Here is a 24484-nt window from a genome sequence, read left to right on the forward strand (position 1 = left end):
TTTTTTTTTGGTATAAAGTCTTGCCTAGACAGGACCTCCTAACTATGGCCCTCCAGCTGTTGCGAAACTACACGTCCCATGAGGCATTGTAAAACTGACATTCACAAACATGACGGAATTGTAGTTCCTGAACTGGAGGGCCATAATTTGGAGACCCCTGCTAGAGTACGGAGGGTTGTAACCCCTGTAAGGTCTATTTTTGCCATTTTGTCCCAATGGGGAGAGATTTCCCGTTCCTGACCTATAGCCAAAACAGGAAATGAGAGGAAATCCCTGCAAATTAAGGGAACCCCCCCTTAATTCACCAGAACAAGTGTCGCCAAGGGAAGATTTCCCCCCTCTATTACTTTTCTAGAGACAACCCAAAATGTAGGATTTCCTGTTACTTTCAATGATGGTAAACAAGACAAAAAAGGGGGCAAATCTCTTTAATGGGGCACAGAGAGCACTAAAAACTGACAGGTGTACTAATGACACTGGCAGAGAAAAGGGTCAACATCAGGGGCGATCAAAGAGTTAAGTGTGTCCCTAGGGGGGTGCTTTCCAACTGTGTGGGGATGCTTTGATTGGGGGGGAAGAGAGATCTTAGTTTCTGCTTAGCATAAACACAAGATCTTTATTTTCCCCTCTGGAAGAACTGCAATCTGTCTTTTGTTTACATTGGCAGACCGCTGTTCTGCCTCTCCTCAGAACAATCGGCGGGTCCAGGTGGACATTGCGTCAACTGGACCCGCTGATTGGCTCCCGCTGTGTCCAACCACCGCTAAAACAGGTCACTGGCAACACACGGGCCCTAGACCCTGTGCACGAAATCACGTACAGGTACGCGATTTCGTGCAGGAGGGCCACCCTGCCACAGTATATCTGCATGGGGCGGTCTTCTAGCAGGCTTCAGCACTCAAGGTGTTGAAGGCCTACTGAAGCCTGCTAGCAGCTTGCTTAAAAGCAGCAAACCACACTGTGATTGGGATCCACAGTATGTTCAACATTTACAAACCGAAGTTGAACGGTACCCAAAAAAAATTCACAGCTTGCTGAAAGCCCTGCAAATGCTTTGTCAAAGCTTGCTGTTCACAACGCTCTTATATCTTCTAAAGCCCAAGTGAAACAAGCCTAACACAGGACACAGAGTCTATTACAAAGAGGACACCCTGCAGACCAAATCTGTCAGTCATTTCCACTCTTCCCCATTGCAGAAAAAAAATAAAGCCATTCCCGCGATCCTTCAGAATTGATTTCAGATGGTGGCCATAGGATTATAGAAAATATAAATAGGAATTCCTGACAGTTACACAGCACCTTTAAGAACAAAAAAAAAAAAAAAAAAAAAAAAAACACAACAACACTCATTTAAAAAAAAGATAACTAGATATCAACAGGTGCCAATCATTACCCAGGGCTTGAGAACCAGTTTTTACATGATGCCATAGAAGCTTGGCACCTGCAGAATGCAATGTACAACTTTTGAAAAAGTTGATATGGAGGCACACCCCTACTGCCTCCCACAATGCAAAGCAGGATCTCAGAAAACTACCGAGAGGTCTTATGTGGTGTGACAAGTCATAAGTTTAGCAGCTCTGACATTTCTAAAACAATTAAAATGCAGTGGGGCACTACATTGTAAGGGCTTAGGAGGCATCATGCAGCATCGGATTTACAAATCACACTGGTGGGAACAGGGCGGTGCCTGTAGACCATGGGTGCTCAACCTGTGACCCTCCATGCTTGTTTAACTGACAACCTTGCAATGCCTCATGAAACTTGTAGTTCTGCAGCAGCTGGAAATGAGCACGACTCCCAAAGGCAGAGGTATGATGGGACTTGTAGTTCTGCAACAGCTGGAGGGTCACAGGTTGAGCACTGTAGACTTTCTGAAAAGGTACATTTTGGAAATTATTACATACACCTGGACAGACAGGAGCTTTTTTTTTCCGCTGTCACTTTGTTCTTGAACCAGTTCAGCTCTCACCCTTGTATACCCATTACAGATGAGAGCAATCTTTCTATTTCAGCTATGAGCCTATTGATTCAGCAATAATGTACTTAAAGCTGAACTCTCCAAACCCCCCCCCCCCATGCAGTGGTGCTGTGCCTGCACGGCTTAACTGCTCCTTTTATTCCAGGGGAAGACAATGGAGATATAACTTAACTGATCCTGCCCGCACAAGATCAGTTTGGCACCCCTGCACTCCAGCAGTCTTGAAAATGGACTGTTCCTGAGGTCAGCAAGCTTCATAGACAGGAACATTACACCGCTGGAGTGTGGGGGGAGTGTGGGTTTCCGAAGGATCAGGTGAGTATAACTGATCCTCCCCGCACAAAATCAGTCCAGCGCTGCAGTGGTCTTAAAAATGGACTGTTCCTGACGTCAGCACACTCCAAAGGCAGGAACTGTACACTGCTGGACCGTGGGGGGTAAATTGCGGTTTTCAGCATAGTCTTTGCGCTCACCCTTAGAAAAAAAACAAGCCATTGACCCATGCAGTGCAGGCACAGCCTCGATGCATGGGGAAAATATATATTTTTGCCTGGAGATGGACTTTGATAAATAAAAGTTTTTTTTAATGCAAAACAAGGCTTCCCCCCACCAAAATATTTTTTTGGTATATAATTTTATATTCTTAAAAAAAAAAAAAAAGAAAGAAAAAAAGGATGAAAAAGAACAAAAAAAACAAACAAAAAAACTGTCAGACAATGTGACTCAATCATTCACGTGAATCAATTTTTAACAAAAATAACAGAAAAAATAAAAACAATTAAAGACTGAATCAATTTGAAATACATGCACCAGGAGGATTTGGGTGCAGTGAATGTTTGATGTCACATTCAGGGCTTTATAAACAAAATGTGAAGAAATTTATATTTTATAATTTCTCCTGCGTATAAGCACACTAAAATTGTTACTATTACAGAATATAGTGAAGCTATTTACAATGGAACCATATTTTTTGCTAATCACTAACAGTTAAGGAAAAAACTAATTGAAGGAAAAAAAAAAAAAAAAAAAAAAGTTATTAAAACTATTTATAAGATAAAAAATAAAAATAAAAAAACAGAAGCAAAATAGCTAAGGTTAGAAGGGAAGTAAGAAATTTAGGGCAAATTAGTGTAACTTCATTAGGACTCTTCGTGACACTGCAGACACCGTTTCGGGTGTTAGGAGCAGAAAGCTCTTTCCTAAGTAAATTAAACAAGCCCCGGCTGTCAAAATAACAGCTGGAAATTGCAGGTTAATGCAGATGAAGAGCAGAGGAGGAGGGGCTTGGTAAATTGCACACGCTCAAAGATTTTTGATTTTTTTTTGAGCAAGCGATGCACACAAAAGATCAACAGGTTAAATTATATTTTTGTATGCCCCATATCTAAATAGTGAATTCCTTTCCAGACCAACAATTCATACAGGAAAATGGCAAATCAAATGTTCCAAAAAGATTAAGAGACTGCAATCATTCGATTTCTTTAAGGTAAAAAAAAAAAAAAAAAAAAAAAAAAGATAGACAAGGCATAATAGAACTTACTGTATCCCATTCCTTGAATAAAATATTTTAGGGCCTCTGCCAGCTTTCCAGGCTAAAGAAAACAAATATGAAAATGGAGGTCAGGATTCTAGGCAAACAGTAAGGTGGAAACGCATCACATGGATGTTCACCTATTTAGAAGGATGCCATCTTCCAGAACAAAAAAGAAAAAAAACCTTTAACGCATTAGATTTCTTATACCACTATAATAAAATGCTTCAGCTCAATACACACAGTCCTAACCACTGCACTCTATATATGCCATGTTGTGTGTTACATAGTTCTTATGGCTGAACCCTACCCGCTATGTTGTAGGCTACAAAGTCCTGTTGGATGTACCACATTCATTATGTTGTACATTGCATGCAATGAACGCACCTTGCATGTTTCATGTTACAGTCCCGACTGTGTACATTACATAACCCTGACCACTACACATTTGAATGTAACTAGCATTTACAGAAAGGTGGTCATTACTTGTTCTGACAAGAGGTCACCAAGACAGGGAATGAGGGAAGACCCTCCCAATGGTGACAGCAATAAAAATGACAGGTTCTAAACATTTTCTATTGTACCCATAACTAAGGAAAATGTGCTTGTGTCTTCTTTCAACTTCCAAAATGCATTTAAATGCCTTTCTGTAGAGCAAAAACAGACCAACCTGTACAGCTTGTGGTAATCCGCCACAGTCTGCCATCTAGGAATAAAATTAAACACGTCATGAGAAAAAAAAAAAAAAAAAAAAAAAAAAGTCAGAATGTCCAAATTTTAGTTTTTTTATATACATTCAATAAGCCACAGAAGAACTCACAGCAGAAGGCAATACCAATATTGAAAAAGACCAAAATCACTGTATAACAAGGAGGCCATCAAAGGCAGGGGAGGCAGCCATTGTTGCAGAGTCCATCTTCTCATGGTTAATACAAGTCAATGATTAAGCTGCACAAAACCTTCACATTGGATCTTGGGCATTGCTCCAGATAGAGGGAGAGGGATATACATCTATTACACACATGCGTGCGTTCATACGTTTACATACCCTGGCAGAATCTATGATGATTTCTTGGCCATTTTTCAGAGAAATGAATGATGACAATTTTCACTCATGGTTAGTGTTTGGCTGAAGCCATCATCAACTGTGTTTACTCTTTAAATCATAATGACAACAGAAACTACCCAAATGACCCTGATCAAAAGTTTACATACCCTGGTGATTTTGGCCTGATAACATGCACACAAGTTGACACAAAGGGGTATGAATGGCTATTAAAGGTAACCATCCTCACCTGTGATCTGTTTGCTTGTAATTAGTGTGTGTGCATATTAGGCATGGTTCACACCTTTGCATTTTTTTTAGCGCGTTTTCAGTTTTGCAGAAAACACACTACAGTCCATTTAACATGGTTTCCTATGAATGTAGTTCACATCTGTGCATTTTACAAAAAGGGCCAGGGGCTTTTCTGGTTTTTGGTTCCATAGACTTCAATGGATCAAAAATGTGTATTGCAAAATGCACACTGCAACCTGCATAGGTGTTAATCAGGCCTAAAAGGTCAATGCGTTTCTGGACTCCTAACAGACCCTTGCATCTTTCATCCAGTGCTGCACTGACGTTTCTGGATTCTGAGTCATGGGGAAAGCAAAAGAATTGTCAAAGGATCTGCAGGAAAAGGTAGTTTAACTGTATAAAACAGGAAAAAAAAGGGTATAAAAAGATATCCAAGGAATTGAGAATGCCAATCAGCAGTGTTCAAACTCTAATCAAGAAGTGGAAAATGAGGGGTTCTGTTAAAACCAAACCACGGTCAGGTAGACCAACTAAAATTTCAGCCACAAATGCCAGGAAAATTGTTCGGGATGCAAAGAAAAACCCACAAATAACTTCAGGTAACTAGAGGACTCTGAAAACATGTGGTGTGGCTTTTTCAAGATGCACAATAAGGAGGCACTTGAAGAAAGATGGGCTGCATGGTCGAGTCGCCAGAAGAAAGCCATTACTACACAACTGCCACAAAGTACCCCGCCTACAAAACGCCAAACCGCACAGAGACAAGCCTCAAACCTTCTGGCACAAACTAATTTAGAGTGATGAGACCAAAATTGAGCTTTTTGGCCACAACCATAATCACTACATTTGGAGAGGAGTCAACAAGGCCTAGGATGAAAGGTACACAATTAATACTGTGAAACACGGAGGTGGATTGCTGATGAATGCAGTATGTTATCAAAAAATATTGGAGGAACATTTGCATTCATCAGCCAGGAAGATGCGCATGGGATGTACTTGGACATTCCAACATGACAATAAGCCAAAACACAAGGCCAAGTCGACCTGTCATTGGCTACAGCAGAATAAAGTGAAGGTTCTGGAGTGGCCATCTCAGTCTCCTGAGCTCAATATCATTGAGCCACTCTGGGGAGATCTCAAAACGTGCAATTCATACAAGACAGCCCAAGAATTTACAGAAACTAGAGGCTTTTTTGCCAAGAGTAATGGGTAGCTTTACCATCTGAGAAGATAAAGAGCCTCATCCACAAATACCATGTTAGACTTCAAGCTGTCATTGATCTTAAAGGTGCCAATACACGGTATTAAGAACTGGGGTATGTAAACTTTTGATCAGGGTCATTTGGGTACATTCTGTTGCCACTATGATTTAAAAAGAGTAAACAGTTGATTGATAATACATTGCTTCAGCCAAACACTAACCATTAGTGAAAGAAAAGTTTGTTTTATCATGCATATTCTCTGAAAAATGGCGAAGAAATCAAATTCTGCCAGGATATGTAAACTTATGAGCACATCAACACACATATCTTTGTTAATCTTTTACAGTTTGATCCAAAAGCCTCAAGACATTTTCGCCCACCTAGCTTACAACTGCCATGGGGAAGCTCTGCTCTGGAGCAACATCCTCCCTGAACATCCATCATAGAATAACTAAAGCCAGGTTAAAGTGTTACTAAACTCACAACAGTAAAATCAGTCTGTATATGCAGTAAAGCAGGCTTGTTATAGTCACTGTGGAACCTAAGGGGTTAATCCTGTGCATAGTGTAAAAATGCGGTTTGATCCTGTCTTATGATCCTCCGCTTCTTCCACAGTCCCCAATCCATCTGATAGTACAGAGCCTTGGTGGCACTCTGCACATGCTCCGTTTGGTATATGGCTAGAGGTGGTTTTTTTGGGAGGGTGCATGTGATTGGCACAGGGCCAATCAGCACTGTCCAGACAAAGGGTCAGGGCTCCTACAGCCTCATTACAGTCAGCGTAGAATGAAAACTCCTCCTACAAGCTTTAACCAGACACTGATAGAAGTCACAAGACCGCTATATACCGCTGATGAGAAAAGGTATTTAGCAATTTATATTTACTAAAAATAATTGCATTTCCATGTTCTGTGTACTGTGGGAGACCAGATATAGTGAATGCAGGGTCCTGGGTTTAAGATTACTCAGTTTCCAAACCCTTATCTTGATGCATCCCAAAAATAGAAGCTGGCTGATGATCTCCAATATCCAGTTAATACAGATTTTTTTTTTCTTTAACATTTTAACATATAGGAATACCTTAAGAAGAGTTGTTCTTGTTGGGTCCAATCTTGAGTTACATTCCACCTGGAAAGAAGGCATCGCTGTTAAAGTTTTTACAGGTATAGTGTGGATTGGATAAATATATGCTTCTGTTCTATCCCTATGACAGTGGGACAAGAACAGAGGAGAACGGGGATCATTAGGACAAACACACAGCAACTAAAACACGGAGGCTTTAACCACTTAAAAACCACCCCATGTATATTTACTGCGGCAGGGTGGCCATTAAGCGCAAAATCACATACCTGTACGAGATTCCTGGCGTCAGCTCCGGGGTGATCGCCAATCAGCAGGAGACAAATCAGAGGGTCCGGCGGCCCCCACAATTGTTCATAGGAGAGGCAGGACGGCGGTCTGCCTATGTAAACAAGGTAGACTATCGTTCTGTCAGACAGGAAGAGAGGTTTGTGTTCCTGCCAATCAGGAACACAGATGTGTGTCTTCCTCCAGTCAGTCCATCCCCCACACAGTTAGAAAGCATTTCCCTAAGAGCACACTTAACCCTTTGATTGCCCCTCCTGCTAACCCCTTCCTAGCCAGTGTCATTTATATAGCGACAGCACATTTTTTTAGCACTGATTACTGGTCCCCAAAAGGTGTCACTTAGTGTCAGATTTGGCTGCCGCAATGTCGCAGTCCCACTACAAATCACTAATCACATCCGATGAGGACTGGGAAGAAGCATGCTCATCCCATTTATCTGTATCCCTGGCTGTTAATACATTGATTCACCTTTATATGTTGCAGCAATCATACTTGACCCCAGTTAGATTGCATGCAGTGCATCATTTGCCTACCTCTACATGAACTCTGTACTTAGCCACATGTCCACGTGCAGACTTTGCACAGGTTAAGTTCTGTCATAGCAAGGTATTGGCAACAGGGGACTGAGGTATTAACTGTAGTTTTGTCTGTTCCTGCTCCATGCACCCCACTGGTATGTTTGCTAGGGGTCTAGGACAAGGAACAGTGGCCGGGACATACTAGGATTATGTAAATGGAAACGCCATTTTTTGGCTCGTAAGGCTGTAGCGCCTAAATGGATTCAACCCACCCCTCCCTTCATACGTAGGTGGCTTCAGTTTGTAAATAAAGTGTTAGCTTATGAAAAACTTATTTTTTTAACACAGAGGTCGCCCAAGTATAAGGTATGGGATGCTTGGTGTTTTTCTGCTCTTTAACACCTGAGAGAATCGCCAAGGACATTAGGCAATAGTGCCACGGAACAGTTTGCGTTTTACTGACTATATGTAACATGTTCCCAGAGTAGCGCTGCACGATTCTGGCTAAAATGAGAATCATGATTTTTTTTGCTTCGAATAAAGATCACAATTCTCTCACGATTCTCGTGGCATTACATCTTTCACATTATACAAAAAAAAATAAAAAAAATAATAATAACAACAATAACAATAGCTATCGTTACTGTTTAGTTTTCTTTTTTAATTCATTGAAGTGTATTTTTTCCCCAAAAAATTGCATTTGAAGAACCGCTGCGTAAATACAGTGCGAATATAGAGATATATATCTATATCTATAAAATGTTTGAAGGTTCTAAGTAATTTTCTAGAAAAAAAAAATACTGATTTTAACTTGTAATGCAACAAGTGTCAGAAAAAGGTTTAGTCTTCAGGTGGGTAAACTGGCCTCATTTACAGACAGAAGTTCATCCCTTTGAGCTAAAAACTAAAAAGATACTTTTTTTTTTTAGAGTTCTCTCAGTGCTGACAATGTAAAAAAAAAAAAAAAAAGGGTTAGTTTATCGACAGCTGAGTGAGCAGGGAAGGCTCTGCACTTGTTACATGAATGAATCGTGGAAATGCTGTATTATGATCGTTATTAAGAGGGGTTGAAACGAGATCACGATTTTTTAAAGATTAATCGGGCAGCTCTATCCCAGAGGTAAATTTGTCCTTTAAACCTTCCCTTCTGTCCCCTCTGTAGAGATCAGAAGGGAAAATTTCCACACCAAAAAAAACATAAAATGCCACTTACCACAGCATCAACTGCAGGAGAACTGTCACCAACCACCAGCAGAGTAGGGCACCTAGAAGACAACACTTTCCCTTAATGGCAATCATAATATTGGACATCAATGAAACGGCATATACCCCTAAAAAAGGTAACGGCAGACTGCCATTACCTGACCCAAGAGATTCTACAGAAAGTGACAGATACACCCAGCTACCCTTCTCAAAACAAATTACCGTGCATTGTAATGGAACAATGTGAAAATCTAAAGATTGCTTCTTTGCGCAAGTAAAATAAAATATATAAAGTCCTTGTGCCACCACATTGTCAAGGCGTCAACCCAGTGCCCAACACGCCAACATTTTACAGGACTGCATCCCACTCTAGCACATTGCTTGTGGTAGCTTTATTTGCATACGGTGATGTATAAACACACACACACAAATATCTAAGAAAGTCTAATATCCTGGTATTCCTGATTACTTTGGCAAACTCATACCAAAGGAATGTGCGACTGTAAACTGCCTATATGAACAAGCCAGCCCACTCTGTGCCATTTTCCTTAGATCATATTGCTCTGAGAGTGGGCTTGACCATTTCCTATATACCTTAGCAAGCACTGGTAGGTTTAGTCTCATCCAGAGCTGCAACATGCAAGTGTCTGGTTCGATTACCTGAATAAGCCTTTATGGGGGGGACTCCATGGCAAAACAGCATCTTTAGTCAAGTATTCCTGTTATATTTTCTAATATTATCGGTCATTACTTTTTAATAAAAAGGATATACTTTTAAGTATTTGTGTGATCTTTGCACATACCAAACACAACCCCAAAAACGTGACAAAATATAGCCAACTGCCTCTTTGAGAAAAGACAAAATGGAGGGGGGGGGACAGAAATCCCATAAAAGAATCACTCCTTATTCAATCTCTCTATGATGTTGATTTACTATAGGCAATTCAGTTTGTAGAGAGAATTTTCCCTTCACTTAGTGGAGGTAAAGCTCTGCTGACTTCCACCACCCAATCATCTACAAGCAAAAATACACTTTGCTATTGTCCTTGTATTTTTTTGCTAAGTGAATTTTTACCACATTCACAATGCCAAGTAAAAAATTCCCTTGGAATGTGAACAGCTTATTTGCCTTTGGTAAATTAACCCCTATGAAAAAAAAAAACAAAAAAAACAAAAAAACAAAAAACTGTACTGATCTGTAGCGTTTGAAGCAAAGAACTCTGCAAGATTACCTCTGCAAAGTCAGATCTTTGTAAAACACATGGGCATCTAAGGTAATCAGCGACACGGCTGAAAATTTAAGAACTTAACCAAAAGTAACTTTTCTAATCAAATGGGCGCATGGTATACACATAGGGAAACAGACATACAACTCCGGCTTCTAAAAGTTCCTTACTTCAGAGTTCCTGAAGAATTATTCGCTGCAAGAAGCGGTCTTTCTATTTCCAGGTCTTTGCGGCTATTTCATGGAAAAAAAAACAAATAAAAACGTTTAATCAATTTACAGTGATAAACAAAAACAAACAAAAACAAACCACCAAAAAAAAACACCAAAAAAACACCAAAAAAAATAAGGATAATGCTTTTCATGGGAACAAGGCTGACCATGGACTGAAAGATCTCTGGAGTAAAGTATGCCTCTCTAAAAAGAAATATTAAAGCCCAGTTCCAAGCTCAACTCCTATTTTCCCCACATGATTCTACAAAAAAACTTTTTTTTGTTTACATAAATATTTTGACGTATTACATCCAGGGTTCCCTCGATCTCCTCACTGACTACACAATGCTAGATGCAGAGTGGCACCAATGCAGTCAGAACAGTACAATCTTTCTTTGCAGCAATGTATTGGTGGTAGGGTGCCAGGGTGTGCACCCCCCCCCCGGTGTATTGAGTCTGCCAGCTGGCAATAGTAGGCTGGATAATGCCAAGTGCCACTCAATCCAGAAGAGGACTAACTTTGGACTTTAAACCTTTAAGTCTTAAGGAACAATGCTGGAGAGGTGAATATTTAAGTCAAAGTTCCATTTTTTAAATTTTATTTTATTTTTTAAAAGGCCAAGTTCACCTTTAGGAGCATGTTATCTTTCGCCACCTCCCACCATCAGCACTCTCCGCTCTGACAGCAGCCACAGCAGGGGGCCGAGGAATTATCTGCTCTCTGTACCCATTGTCACTACTTGAAAACTGTGTGGACGCGTGGGGCTCCACCCACATGGCTGTGTCATTCATTGACAGTTTCCTGTGAAATCAATAGACTACAAGTACCATCAGCAGCACTTCTCAATGAACTGCAAGGGTGCCAGTGAGCACTCTTGTACGATTCTTCCTGCCATTCAGTAATACCGCGTACACAGGACCGGTTTAGCCGTGGGAATAAACGCTGACGGTTTCTCCGACAGAATTCCATTCAATCAGTCTTGCCTACACACGGTCAACCCAAAGTCTGAAAGTCCAGGACGCGGTGAGGTACAACACTTACGGCGGGACTAGAAAAAGGAAGTTCAATAGCCAGCAGCCAATCGCTTCCGTCTCGTACTTGCTTCAGGGCATGCATCTTTTTTGGTCCATCGGACCAGCATACAGACGATCGGTTTTCCCGATCGGAATTGGGTCCGTCGGACAGATTTAGAACATGTTCCATTTCTAGGCCTGTCAGATTTTTAGAAATAAAAAGTCCCATGAGGCCTACACATGACTGGTATATCTGATGAAATGCTTTCGTCTGACTTTTTCTGTTGGACAGTCTGCTCGTGTGTACGCGGCATAGGGCTTCATTCACACCTGAATGTTTTACATGACAGTTGTGCGAAAGTTGTCCATTATAATTGGTCAAAGCCAAAGTCATACAAGTGAATGGAGCCTTACTGCCAGCCTGTATCAGAGGTTCAGGCAGACAGTGTACTGAAAGTTTGCAAGATCCAAGAAAAGCACCCACAATCTGCTGATCACAGGGCAATGCAAAAAAAAAAAAATTTTTTTTTGTTTCCACAATATACGCAACTTTTTTTTTTTCCCCAGATGGGGGGGAAGAAAGTGCATTTTTACAAAAAAGTTAAACTCCGCCTTTAAAAAAATAAAAAAAAATAAAAAAAAACTATACAACATACTTGATTTGGGCTTTGATTGAAAAATGGCATGATTACCTATTATAGGAATTTACGAAAAGCTGAAGGTTATCTTGGTTGATGTCTTGAGCAATATGTAATCTGTAGGTCTGAATGAGATCTAGATTTGATTGAAGTTCATCCTGTAAGAAACACATGAAGTTACCGATAATATTAAAAAAAACAAAAACAAAAAAAAAAAAAAACAAGCGAGATCAAAAACCAGGCATCACTGGGCAGAGGTCTGGTATACAAAAAGAAAGTGAGCCAATAGAAGATTTGTAGAATTGTAGCCATCTTACAGGAAATGGATCATAAATCTGCTCTATCTATAAAGCACCACGTCACTAAGGGCAATTCATTAATGGCACACATACATTTTTTTTTTATTAAAATGAGAAAAAGGATATCAAAAACACCAAATAAAAAAAAAAAAAAAAAAAAAAACTGTAGATTCTGCCAGAAATATTTTAAGCCAATAACTACTTGTGCTCTGCTGACTAACCAGTTATTGTTTCCCGTTCTCTGTGCACTAGAGACTATTTGATGCATAAAAAGGGGAGCGATTCTGTAGTCCTAACACGTCCTGTACTAGGATGACAACATTGCGCTTCCATACAATACAGTGAGTGAGCATTGACATCCTAGGACAGGAAACTAATAGGAACACTAGGGGGGGAGAAGGGCTATAGAATGACAACCAATTTAGCCCCTACATGTAAGGGCTGGTCAGGTGAAATACAACTTTTTATTGCTGGGTTTAGATAAACGAAGTAGATAAATATACTTACATAACCAAAGAGATGAGCCAGAACAGTGTCCACGACATTAGATGTCCATCCTGAAAGCTGTAACAGGAGGACACATTGGATTAAAAAAATTGTGTAAAGACAACCAGCTCATAAAATAAAAAAAAATAAAAAATATAATATTTACACTACACTTAATAAAATACTACTTTAGATTTGACTGCTCTTGCTACAATACTCTCAAACTTTTAAAAAGCTTGCAAATGAGTTTTTTTTTTTACTGCTGTATGCATGTTCACAGGTCAGCGATTCAAAGTATTAACCACTTGCCTATTGGGTACTTTTACCCCCTTCCTGCCCAGGCAAATTTGCAGTGCTGTCACACTTTGAACAATTGCGCGGTCATGCAACACTGTACCATAACATCTTTATCATTCTTTTCACACAAATAGAGCTTTCGTTTGGTGGTATTTAATCACCACTGGGGGAAAATTTGGAAAACAGAAAATTTGGAAAACAAACACTTTCAGCGTTTGTTATAACATTTTGCAAACAGGTAATTTTTCTCCTTCACCGACAGGCACCAATGAGGCTGCATTGATAGGTGACACAGATTGGCAGCACTAGTGGGAGTGCCCCGATTGTCGGTGTAGATGTCCCTTTTAGAGATGTTGGTTATCGGCTCTTTATGCTGTCAGCGTAAGGAAAGGAATGCGGATAACCAACATCTGTTTACCTCCGTGATCAGCTGTGATCGGACAGAGCTGATTACATGGTAAAGAGCCACTGATTGGCTCTTTACCTCAATCTGATCAGCAGTGTCCGGAGGACACTATGATCACAGAGCGCTTTGCCCGCACCCAGCAGCAGGCGTGGTCTCGGGACGTAGTCATATGATGGAATCCCAGAACTAGACAACCGCACTGTAGCCGTCATTCGGCTATAGCGTCGTCGATAAGTGGTTAAGGCTAGAGACGCGCGTGCCCCCCCCCCCCCACCCCCCAAAAGGGAAGTCAGCAATAGTCTACACATTCCTTTAATGGCAAATAGCCTTAAAAATGTCATCCGTGGTCCATGGGCCACCAACTCAGCCATATCTGATGTCCATGGGTATCCTAGCTTCCTGCATACAAAGTAGTACAAACCAACCAATCTTTTCCTGAAGACCAAATTCTATACCTTGGAAGCTGCCCAGTCAATCCATCCCTTGGAACAGGGGTCAATGTTGAGGAGTACAAGGCCCTCCACCAGTTCAGGGTAATCAAGCTGCATTAGAGAAAAGGTTTTAGGAAATATTCAAGCAGAACTAATCCAACCACATAGAACACAGGCATGAGCACTTCATACAGAACATGAAATCTTTAACTAAGGTCACCCTAAGGTCCCATTCACAATTGCGAATGGGGTCAGTGACTGCATCTGATTGGTTGCAGTCACTTATCAGCTGACCATTTCTCTCCCGGCTCCATCGATATTCAGATCAATGTTTTTTTGACCTGGAAAGATGATCTGTGTATGGCCAGCTTAAAGTGTTACTAAACCCAGGACCCTGCATTCACTATATCTGGTCTCAGTACACAGAATATGGGAATGCAATTCCATATTCTTTTTTCCAGGGCCGATACCAGTTTTTGGCCACCTTTAAGGCCGATAGCAGGTGCTGATATTCTGTACATTTAAAGTTTTGAAAAATAAACACAATTTCTACACAAATCTGGTATAAACTGAACATGTTTATTAAAAATTTAAACATTAAAAGTAAACTGGGAAAAATAAAAGTGCTTGAAAAATAACTTATTACCTGGCTTCTCAAAACATAGAAAAATGGCATAAATACCTATAAACTGGACTTTGACCGATAGATTATTTTAAAATTTGTGAATATCACCCCCAATAAATCGGTTGTCCTAGTTCATAGTACACATACATTATATAGATGTATAGGGTATTAAAAATACCCCAACCGCAGCTTACCCTTGGTCAAATATTCTGAGGGATTTGCTTTTTGTAATGCAGGCTGTCTTTACAAATTTCACCTGTTGATCCTGCCAGCAAGGAGTTCCTGCCCAAGGGTGTCAACGCGTGCGTGCGCCCCAGCAGCATTGTCACTCTAAAAGCAAGCAACCACTAAGGCCACAGAGACAATTGGGGACATTCCGTCCTATTGGGATAGGAGCATTTAAGAGGTGGACCATTCTGCCGCTTGTAAAAAGTGATCCAGCAGCTAATTAGCCTCTAGAGACCAATTTGCAACATCCACCATTCTATTGTCTAGGGCCTCTGCATATATATATATATATATATATATATATATATATATATATATATATATATATATATATATATATATATATATATATATATATATATATATATATATATATATAAAAATTATATTAATGTTTGGGGGTTCAGAGTAACATATCTGAGAAGTGTCAGAATAGGCCCGATCTTAAAGCAGTTAAAATATAAATTTTACTTGATTTAAACTTGGTTTTTCCTAAAAAAAGGAATAAAAGTTTCTGTACGTAGCACACATTAGATCACAACACATGACCAGAGTATTATTGAACATTACTATACATTTCCAAGTAAAACTGCAGTGTAAAAGATTGCCTGCGGTGATCAGGACATCCACTTAATTTTGCCAGCATCCTGCAGTTCTACCTGCGGTGCGAGCCTTCGTTAAAAACAGCAGGAAAGTGCACAAGTCTGAACTGGCTGAATGTATTTATTTTTCTACTATAGTATAAAATATACTTACTGCAAATTTGGACAACACATAGGCACCGGCTCCAACCCCAATCCCTATGATGGATTTTAGGCTGAAAAAAAAAAAAATAAATAAATAAAATATGAGTTTTCAAATTTCTGGTCCACACAAGACAGACTGCAGGTGGTCACAGCAACCACTCAGAACGAATCTTTCACAAATCTGACTCCAGTAAACTAAAAATATACTTTTAGATCATGGCACAGCGGCATCTTTTAGTTCTGGAGAAGGTGTTGGTGATAAGGTAGGTAGCACGGCATCGCTGCATCCTGGCAGCTCATAGATGGCTGGTTACAATGTATGACGTTAAGCTGGCACCAGCGTGTTACAGGACTGAATATTCTACTGGGGCCGGTTCACACCTCCAAAAACACTCCAGATCCATTCTGGATGAGTTTCTAGATGTACTCCAGATGTTTTTTTCCTGGTTTTACACTGTATTTACGTCCAGGAAAAATGTTCTACTTATTTTTCTGAAACTGGAAAGCCCTGGAACTGACCGCGCTGGTGTGAACTATGCCCCTTTTTTGATGCAGGGGGAAAAAAAAACAAAAAAACACAAAGACAAAAAAAAAAAAAAATAAAAAAAAAAAAAAAAACGCACTGGAGTGCATGTGGTGTGAATTGGCCCTCAATGAACAAAACAAATGTTACATCGGCTCTGATCCTCAGCGCTAACCAAAATGTGAATCAGTTTGCTTTCAGATATGATCTAATGTAACATACATGGTTTTTAATGCCTCAAATAACTACTGCCAACCTGTCTGGTCACTTTGTAAAATTTGACCCAAGAAAATTGGATCGGCTTTACGGCGCGCGCACACACACACACACACACACACACACACACACACACACGATTGAATAGTGCATGCAATATATTGCTAGACTTGCAATTCATTAACATCGCTACAGAGCCAGATCCACAGTGCTACTCCTCCAGAAATCTCATTACCTACAGGGCCAGCAAATTGCTAGAAAAATTACCATGTATATTGTCCAGCAAAATGATTCAAGTTTTACATAAATGATCACTTGTATTTCTTACCTTAGGTGTGTTAGGACAGCAGACAACATCTCAGCCAGGTCATCCATTGTAGGATACTGGTACCTGGAATAGACAAAAACAGCATTATATACCATATATACTCGAGTATATACCATATATACTCGCGTATAAGCCGACCCGAATATAAGCCGAGGCACCTAATTTTACCACAAAAAAACTGGGAAAAACTTGACTCGAGTATAAGCCTAGGGTGAGAAATGCACAGCTACTGTAAGTGGAAGAGGGTCAACAATGCCCATTTGCAGTCTCACGTCCCCCGAACTTCAAAATCTGTAGTTAAGGGTTCCTAGATGCCCCCTAGCTGCAGCCAAAATTTGGGGTCTCTGGACCCAAAGGGTCCTGAAATGACATTGCTGCAGATGGACACAGTTGACCGACCATCCTTCGGCTCTCGGCTGCTGCCGCCACCATCCTGGGTAAGGGAATAAGGGAGCGACGCCGTGCGGCTTCACTTCCTGGTTCCCCACTGCGCATGCGCGAGTCGCGCTGCGCATCCTCTTAGGTCCCTGCTGTGTTCTGTGTCTCACAGAATACAGCGGGGGAGGACGGGGTAGGCGCCGGAAGTGGCATAGGTCACCGCAAGCGCCGCGGTGAGCTATGCCAGGAAGTGGGAGCAAATACCTGTATTAGACAGGTATCTGCTCCCTCCTCCCCCCTGAAAGGTGCCAAATGTGACACCGGAGGGGGGAGGAATCAAAAAAGTGGAAGTTCAATTTTTGGGTGGAACTCCACTTTAAATCCTTGTGCTGCTAGCATTAGTAAATACTTTACAGTGTCTTAAAGTATTCAAACCCCTTGAAATTTTCCACATTTTGTCATGTTACAATCAAAAACGTAAATGTATTTTATTGGGATTTTATGTGATAGACCAACACAAAGTGGCACATAATTCTTAAGTGAAAGGAAAATAAATGGTTTTTCACAAATAAATGTGAAAAGTGTGGCGTACATTTGTATTCAGCCCCCTTTACTCTGATACCCCTAACTAAAATCTAGTGGAACCAATTGCCTTCAGAAGTCACCTAATTAGTAAATAGAGTCCACCTGTGTGTAATTTATTATCAGTATAAATACAACTGTTCTGTGAAGCCCTCAGAGGAGTGGTAGAGAACCTTAGTGAACAATCATCATGAATGCCAAGGAACACCCCAGACAGGTCAGGGATAAAGTTGTGGAGAGGTTTAAAGCAGGGTTGGGATTTTTTTTTTTTTTTTTTTTTATAACCCAAGCTGTGAACATCTCACAGAGCACTTTTCAATCCATCATCCGAAAATGGAAAGAATATGGCACAACTGCAAACCTACCAAGACATGGCCGTCCACCTAAACTGACAGGTCCGGCAAGGAGACCATTGATCAAAGCAGCAGCCAAAAAGGCCATGGTAACTCTGGCCACAGCTCAGGTGGGAGAATCTGTCCACAGGACAACTAATAATCGTGCACTCCACAAATCTGGGCTTTATGGAAGAGTGGCAAGAAGAAAGCCATTGTTGAAAGAAAGTCATAGTAAGTCCTGTTTGCAGTTAGTGAGAAGCCATGTGGGGGGGACACAGCAAACATGTGGAAGAAGATGCTCTGGTCAGATGAGACCAAAATTGAACTTTTTGGCCTAAAACTAAAACGCTATGTGTGGCAGAAAACTAACAATCACCCTGAACACACCATCCCCACTGTGAAACATAGTGGTGGCAGCATCATATTGTGGAGATGCTTTTCTTCCGCAGGGACAGGGAAGCTGGTCAGAGCTGATGGATGGAGCTAAATACAGCACAATCTTAGAAGAAAACCTGTTAAGAGTCTGCAAAAGACTTGACTGGGGCAGAGGTTCACCTCCCAGCAGGACAACTACCCTAAACATACAGCCAGAGCTACAATGGAATGGTTTAGAACAAAGCATATTCATGTGTTAGAATGGCCCAGTCAACGACTGGCTTCTGCCAGACCGACTGCAGTACACAAGGGCCGAATGTCAGCTGGTTTATGTTGAACGGCATCAGCCAGTTCAATAATCAGCCTGTGTGTTGACTTTAGATTCCACAAAACACTTTTTTTCCTTTAGTGTATGTATTCAGGATAGGGTACTACATATTAGATCACTAGAAGGGTATAAGAATTTTCCCAACGCAAAAGCTACGAATAAAATGGGGGGGGAACGACGACACACACACACACACACACACACACACACACACACACACACACACACACCCCTCCCAATTTTTCTGCAGGGTAACCATATGGAAATAAGACTTGGCTGTCTTACCATTATGCTAACCCTGCAGCATCTAATACCATGATCCACTTGACTGGAGACAAATCAGCCGGTAGGGATTTCTGCCCTCACTGGATACCTGATTCAGGTCAGTGATTTTAAAACTAAGCCAAAGTTCCAGCATGAGAGCCCAGCGGCTAAATCCAGATCAGCAGCTCCCATGATTTCTCTACTTCTAGTGCACCTATCAAGGAACCCAATTCATTCGGACATGTTGGCTGCACAGACACAGAACTCAGAGAAAGCGGCATACACACCCAGATGGAAATGAAGGCGCTCCCATCTGTTGTCCGGGGGCATCCACATGGCAAACTGCAAAATGCTGTGTGATTTCATGCATGTCTTCATAGTTAAAAAATGTGTTGAAGCAAGATTTGTCTATAAAGATAAAAAGAAAATAGGATTTCGTTATTTAACATCAAAGATGAACAAAAAAGTGTGTGTCTTCATGCTGCTGGAAACAAAATCTAAATGACTTCCAATCGATTTTGCAGCATGGAAAAAAAACAAACAAATCTACTGATCTACCAGATCATTCTCAACTGACAGTGATCACTGTCTAGGTGGCCCAAGCTAATTAATACATATCCTCTATGTCAGTGGTCTCCAAACTGTGGCCCTGGGCACTGTTCCTCGCACTGATACAAGCCACTATTGCTCCCACCGTCGCCACCAATGGGGCACTATTGCTCCCACTGACACCAATATCCAGCCCCCTAAAGTCTGAAGGACAGTAAACTGGCCCTTTGTTTAGAAAGTTTGGGGACCCCTGCTGCCATCTCTGGAATGCACATTATAAATGCTCGTTATGACATGCATGGTGTTGGGAAAGAGTCCTAAAGCCTAGTACACACAGGCTGAATGTCGGGCAACATCGGCCAGTTCAATAAAAAACATCCAACACTCGGCCCGTGCGTATGGCAGCCAGGCCAGCTTCTGTGGGACGAGCATACTGGAAAACCAGCAGCTGACCGACTCCCGGAGTGTTCTGGCCGGGGGAGCTGTTCCTGTGTCAGAACAATAGCACAGCAGGGAGAATGTTGTACCAACATCGGATTGTTAGTGCAGCAGCTCCAACCTGAGCTGCTGGGTTGAAAGTAAAAGAAAACTTGTAGTGAGTACTAGGCTTAAGAGTTGACCTGCAAGGCAGTGGATGCAGGGCAAAGCAGCCAATAAATTTTACAGAAAATCACCAAGTGCATTACTCAATTCAGCATTGTGGGCAGACCAGTGGTTGAAACATACAATAGGTGGACCCTATGCCGATTCTAGGCTTCTACCTCCGATAGCAACAAAGGATGCACGCGCCAGACAAATTCTTGGAGGTGTACCGAGGAGAGTTTGGTAGAAAAGTTCATCCCACCTGAAGGCCATTTTGAAACATTTAATGGTTAAGGCAGGGGGTCTCCAAACTGTGGCCCTCCAGTTGTTCAGAAACTACAATTCCCATCATGCCTAGTCATGTCAGAATTTTACAATGCCTCATGGGATGTGTAGTTTCCCAACAACCGGAGGGACATAGTAGCAATTAAGGTTAATAAAAGCATGAGAGTGCAACCGTTAAGGCTTGATGAAGACCAATGTCTCCTAAAGATTACCATCTCCTAAAGACTAACATCTGACCATCAGAAGTTAGTCTTACTCATTGACTGCTGAAGCCCTAAAAAAGGGGCCTTTTCCCCAGAAACACATGGGCTGTATTTGAGGTTCTTAACCATTAAATGTTTTTAAAAAGTCCTTCAAGATGAACGTTTGTACCAGGCGCTCTCTGTACACATCCAAGAATTTACCGCATGCACTCAATGAGGCAAGTCGGTCCCTAAACCGAAGCTCTCTAAACAAGCTCCCCTGTTTAGGTCCACAATTTTTAACTTGCTTGGTTGTCTGAAAATACCTGCTCAGGGCCGTCTTGTGCTGCATCAACTTGATTCACAAAAAAAAAAAAAAAAAAAAAAAAAAAAAAAAAAAAGGCATTCATAAATACTAATTAACCAGACTCCCTTAGTTGGTGGCCAGAAACAGCTACTTCAGAGGGACAAAAAGGTGACAGCTTGAGTGGAGAACACAGGTTTGCTCATTGCCAATGCAAGTCGTGCTTTCCACTTAGCAAGGCTGAGAAACAACTGAGCTTTACGGTTCCTCTGTGTCTCACTTAATTTTTATATGGCCATTTAAAAAAAAAAAAAAAAAAAAAAAAAAAAAAACATACAAACAAAAAAGAATAAATAAGCATCTTACGATTCAGGCCGATGTCATGGAACGTCAGGATCACTGGTCTATTTCCTTTCGGGACACCACGCATGGTGACATGCAACACGCCATGAGCAGTCTCAATATCATGTTCCTATGGGAAAAAAGGTTGTATGTGTAATTAAAAGTGGTACATTTTACTTACTAGGCCTACCTTTTACCCCTCCTGCATCAAGATTTAAAAGTAAGCCTAAATGGCACTCATGGCAAATTTCCTATCAAACTTGGACTAAAGTCCCACCTACTTTATTCAGAGCCAAAGTTAGGAAAACTCTTAGATGCATCAACATTTATTCAGAGCATTTCCTTCCCCCAATACTAGAATACGAAATAAATATATATATATATATATATATATATATATTTTATTTATATTATTAAATTATAATATTATTTATATTACACACTATATTGCCAAAAGTATTGGGACACCCCTCCAAATCATTGGATTCGAGTGTTCCAGTCACCTCTATAGCCACATGTGTATAAAATCAAGAACCTAGACCAGGCACACTGCCTCTGCAAACATCTGTGAAAGAATGGGTCGCTCTCAGGAGCTCCGTGAATTCAAGCCTGGTACCGTGATAGGTTGCCACCTGTACAATAAGTCCATCTGTGAAAATTCCTTGCTACTAAATATTCCACGGTCAACTCTTAGTGGCATTATAACAAAGTGGAAGCAACTGGGAACAGCAACTCGGCCATGTAAAATGATAGAGCAGGGTCAGCGCACAGTGCGCAGAAATCAACTGTCTGCAGAGTCAGTAGCTACAGACCTCCAGATAAGCACAACAGTGTGCAGAGAGCTTCATGGAATGGGTTTCCATGGCCAAGCAGCTGCATCCAAGCCTTACATCAAGTGCAAAGCACTAATCTGGACTTGATCGCAAAGGTTGGGGAGCCATGCTTTCACAATAGTTATGGGCCTGGCAAATCTGGAGCAGTCAGTTTTCAGCAATTACAATTTTAAAGGAAGGGGCAGTTTTTCTTCCAATCAGGTTCTACCTTCCATGTTTCCAGGCCAATTTTAAAAACAAAACAGAAAATCAGAACGATTGTAACAAACCATTTCAATAGTTAGATGCTTCCACACAGGGGGCAGACAGATTTACCATCAGCAAAATTAGCCATAATGAGGACTTACCGAAGGCTTCAATGCAAAACATATGTGATCGACATCCAAGTAAGCCATTGGGAAGAAGTATGTTACTTCTCGGCAGTGCAGACACTCGAACAAACATTTGTTAAACAGTGAAGTGGCAGGGATTAGTTTCGTACTAATTGGATTCCAGCTTGTAATAAGGATGAAGGATCAAGGGAGACTCATTAATGACACGTACGCAAGTTACATAACCACTCCTCTGAATACTACAGTGTAAACAAGTGATTAAATGCAGGTTAACGGATGTAGGCTGGTATTCCTTGGTTTCATTATTGTTATTAAAAGTATATGCAAAAGTAAAATGTTTTCTAGTACGTTTGACATCATGCCTGTTCAGCGTTTTCAGTCTATGTGGTCTCCCTCAGTATGCCTTTGGGCAGCCAATCAGGCAAATTAGGCATTCCAATGGCCAGCTGAAGACAACACTCTGCTAACTGTGAGATAGTGGTTTAGGGTTGTCAACCTGAAACAGGAAGGCAGGACGCATCAAAAGGAGATTTACTAATACTGGAGAAGGCAAAATGTGGTGCATAGTAACCAATCAGCTTCCAGGTTTTATTGTCAAAGCTTAATTGAATAAGCTAAAGTTAGAAGCAGATTGAGTGGGGCTTGTCCAAGATGGCGACGGGAGAGGAAGCTCAGTAAACGGAGCTCCTGGCGTCCGGCCGATTATCCTTCTCCCTCCCGATGTCAGAGCTGCTTTTAAAAAGTGGTGGACTAATCCTCAGTGCACTGCGGGAGTTCCGGGTCATGCCCAGCGGCAAAAATCGGCATTCCAAGTCTGCAGCAGCATCCATAGACAGAGCCAGGACGAGAGGCCAGACTGCCATCACTGACCACATGGCGTCGACGGAGGCAGTGGAGTCTCCCCCTGCCACAGCGGCGGATCTTGCTGCTGCCATGCAGACTACTGCATCGGGTCAGGCGGCACTTATGGACAAAATCGACCATGTGCAGACAAACGTGGATTTTATTCGCCGGGACCTGGATTCTTTCCGAGGCCGGGTGACGGAGGTGGAACAGCGGGTCTCGGCGACTGAGGACGCCGTAAGGGAACACTTGGGGGACCTGCACATCCTGAAAGTCAAGGTGAAAACCCTGAAAAGCCACGCTGAGGACGCAGAAAATCACAATAGGCGCAACAATCTGTGGATCATCGGCCTCCCGGAGGGGGCTGAAGGTAAAGACCCTGTCACGTTTATTGAGCATCTCAAAGATTTGTTGCCCAATGCCAGATTCTCCCCATTCTTTAGAGTAAAGAGGGCTCACTTCATGCCTGCTGCCAGAGGACCCCAGGGCTCTCCCCCTCGCACATTTATTTTTAAGCTTTTACACTTCAAGGACAGGGATATGGTGCTGAGAGAGGCCAGGGCCCTGCAGGAGCTGAGGTTTGAAAATAGCAGACTGATGATATTCCCCGATTACTCTGTGGAAACTCAGTGGCAGCGTAAGTCCTTTGATGCGGTGCGCGCCAAACTGAGTGCAAAAGGGCTCGAATATAGCATGCTCTTCCGTGCCAGATTGAGAGTGGAAGATGGAGAGACAGCTCGTTTTTTCACTTCCCCTGAGGAGACATCCTCCTGGATTGAAACAGTCCGCAGACACTGAAGGTCTTGTACCCCGCATGGCAAATGGAGATCTTCCCCCTGAAAAAAGTCTTTGCTACCCAACTGCACCTTGGAATAATCTGAATGGCCTGTTAGATGATGCCCACCATTTTCTCGGCAGTCTAGATATGCCAGTTTGTAGCGTAGCGGTGTGAGGGGTGTCAGGCTGTCATGTGGCCCTCCAGCCCCTTCTCATTGCCTATAGGGGCAATGGTGTACACCCTGGACTTACTCCCTTCCCTTTCATAATGGATCCCTACCCGCTTTGTTGGCCACTTCGTCCTGGGGGTTTCCAGGGAGGGGTGCTGACTAGAACCTGAGGGGGGGGGAACAGATGGACGCAAGGACATTACACCCTGCCGAAAGCTGGAACGCCCCACTCCCACGTCCTCCCCTTTCTG

General features: G+C 41.7%; 1 protein-coding gene across 4 annotated transcripts in view; it reads right to left on the reverse strand.

Annotated features, from left to right (window-relative positions):
* Positions 1–24484, reverse strand: part of NDRG3 (NDRG family member 3) — a 101817-nt gene that overhangs the window by 10047 nt on the left and 67286 nt on the right. For 3 of the 4 annotated variants that reach the window (XM_073606622.1, XM_073606620.1, XM_073606621.1), the window contains exons 4-15: positions 21303–21408; positions 19322–19442; positions 16773–16835; positions 15716–15776; positions 14131–14217; positions 12994–13050; positions 12242–12345; positions 10494–10556; positions 9108–9159; positions 7089–7136; positions 4180–4215; positions 3519–3570 (exon numbers count right to left, since the gene is read on the reverse strand). In XM_073606622.1, coding sequence (XP_073462723.1) covers positions 3519–3570; positions 4180–4215; positions 7089–7136; positions 9108–9159; positions 10494–10556; positions 12242–12345; positions 12994–13050; positions 14131–14217; positions 15716–15776; positions 16773–16835; positions 19322–19442; positions 21303–21408 — 850 coding nt within the window. Of the gene's footprint in view, positions 1–3518; positions 3571–4179; positions 4216–7088; positions 7137–9107; positions 9160–10493; positions 10557–12241; positions 12346–12993; positions 13051–14130; positions 14218–15715; positions 15777–16772; positions 16836–19321; positions 19443–21302; positions 21409–22458; positions 22589–24484 lie in introns of those variants that run through there. The other variant, XM_073606623.1, reaches the window with a different exon arrangement.

This window comes from Aquarana catesbeiana, linkage group LG12 (genome assembly GCF_042186555.1).
Source record: "Aquarana catesbeiana isolate 2022-GZ linkage group LG12, ASM4218655v1, whole genome shotgun sequence".
NCBI lineage: Eukaryota > Metazoa > Chordata > Amphibia > Anura > Ranidae > Aquarana > Aquarana catesbeiana.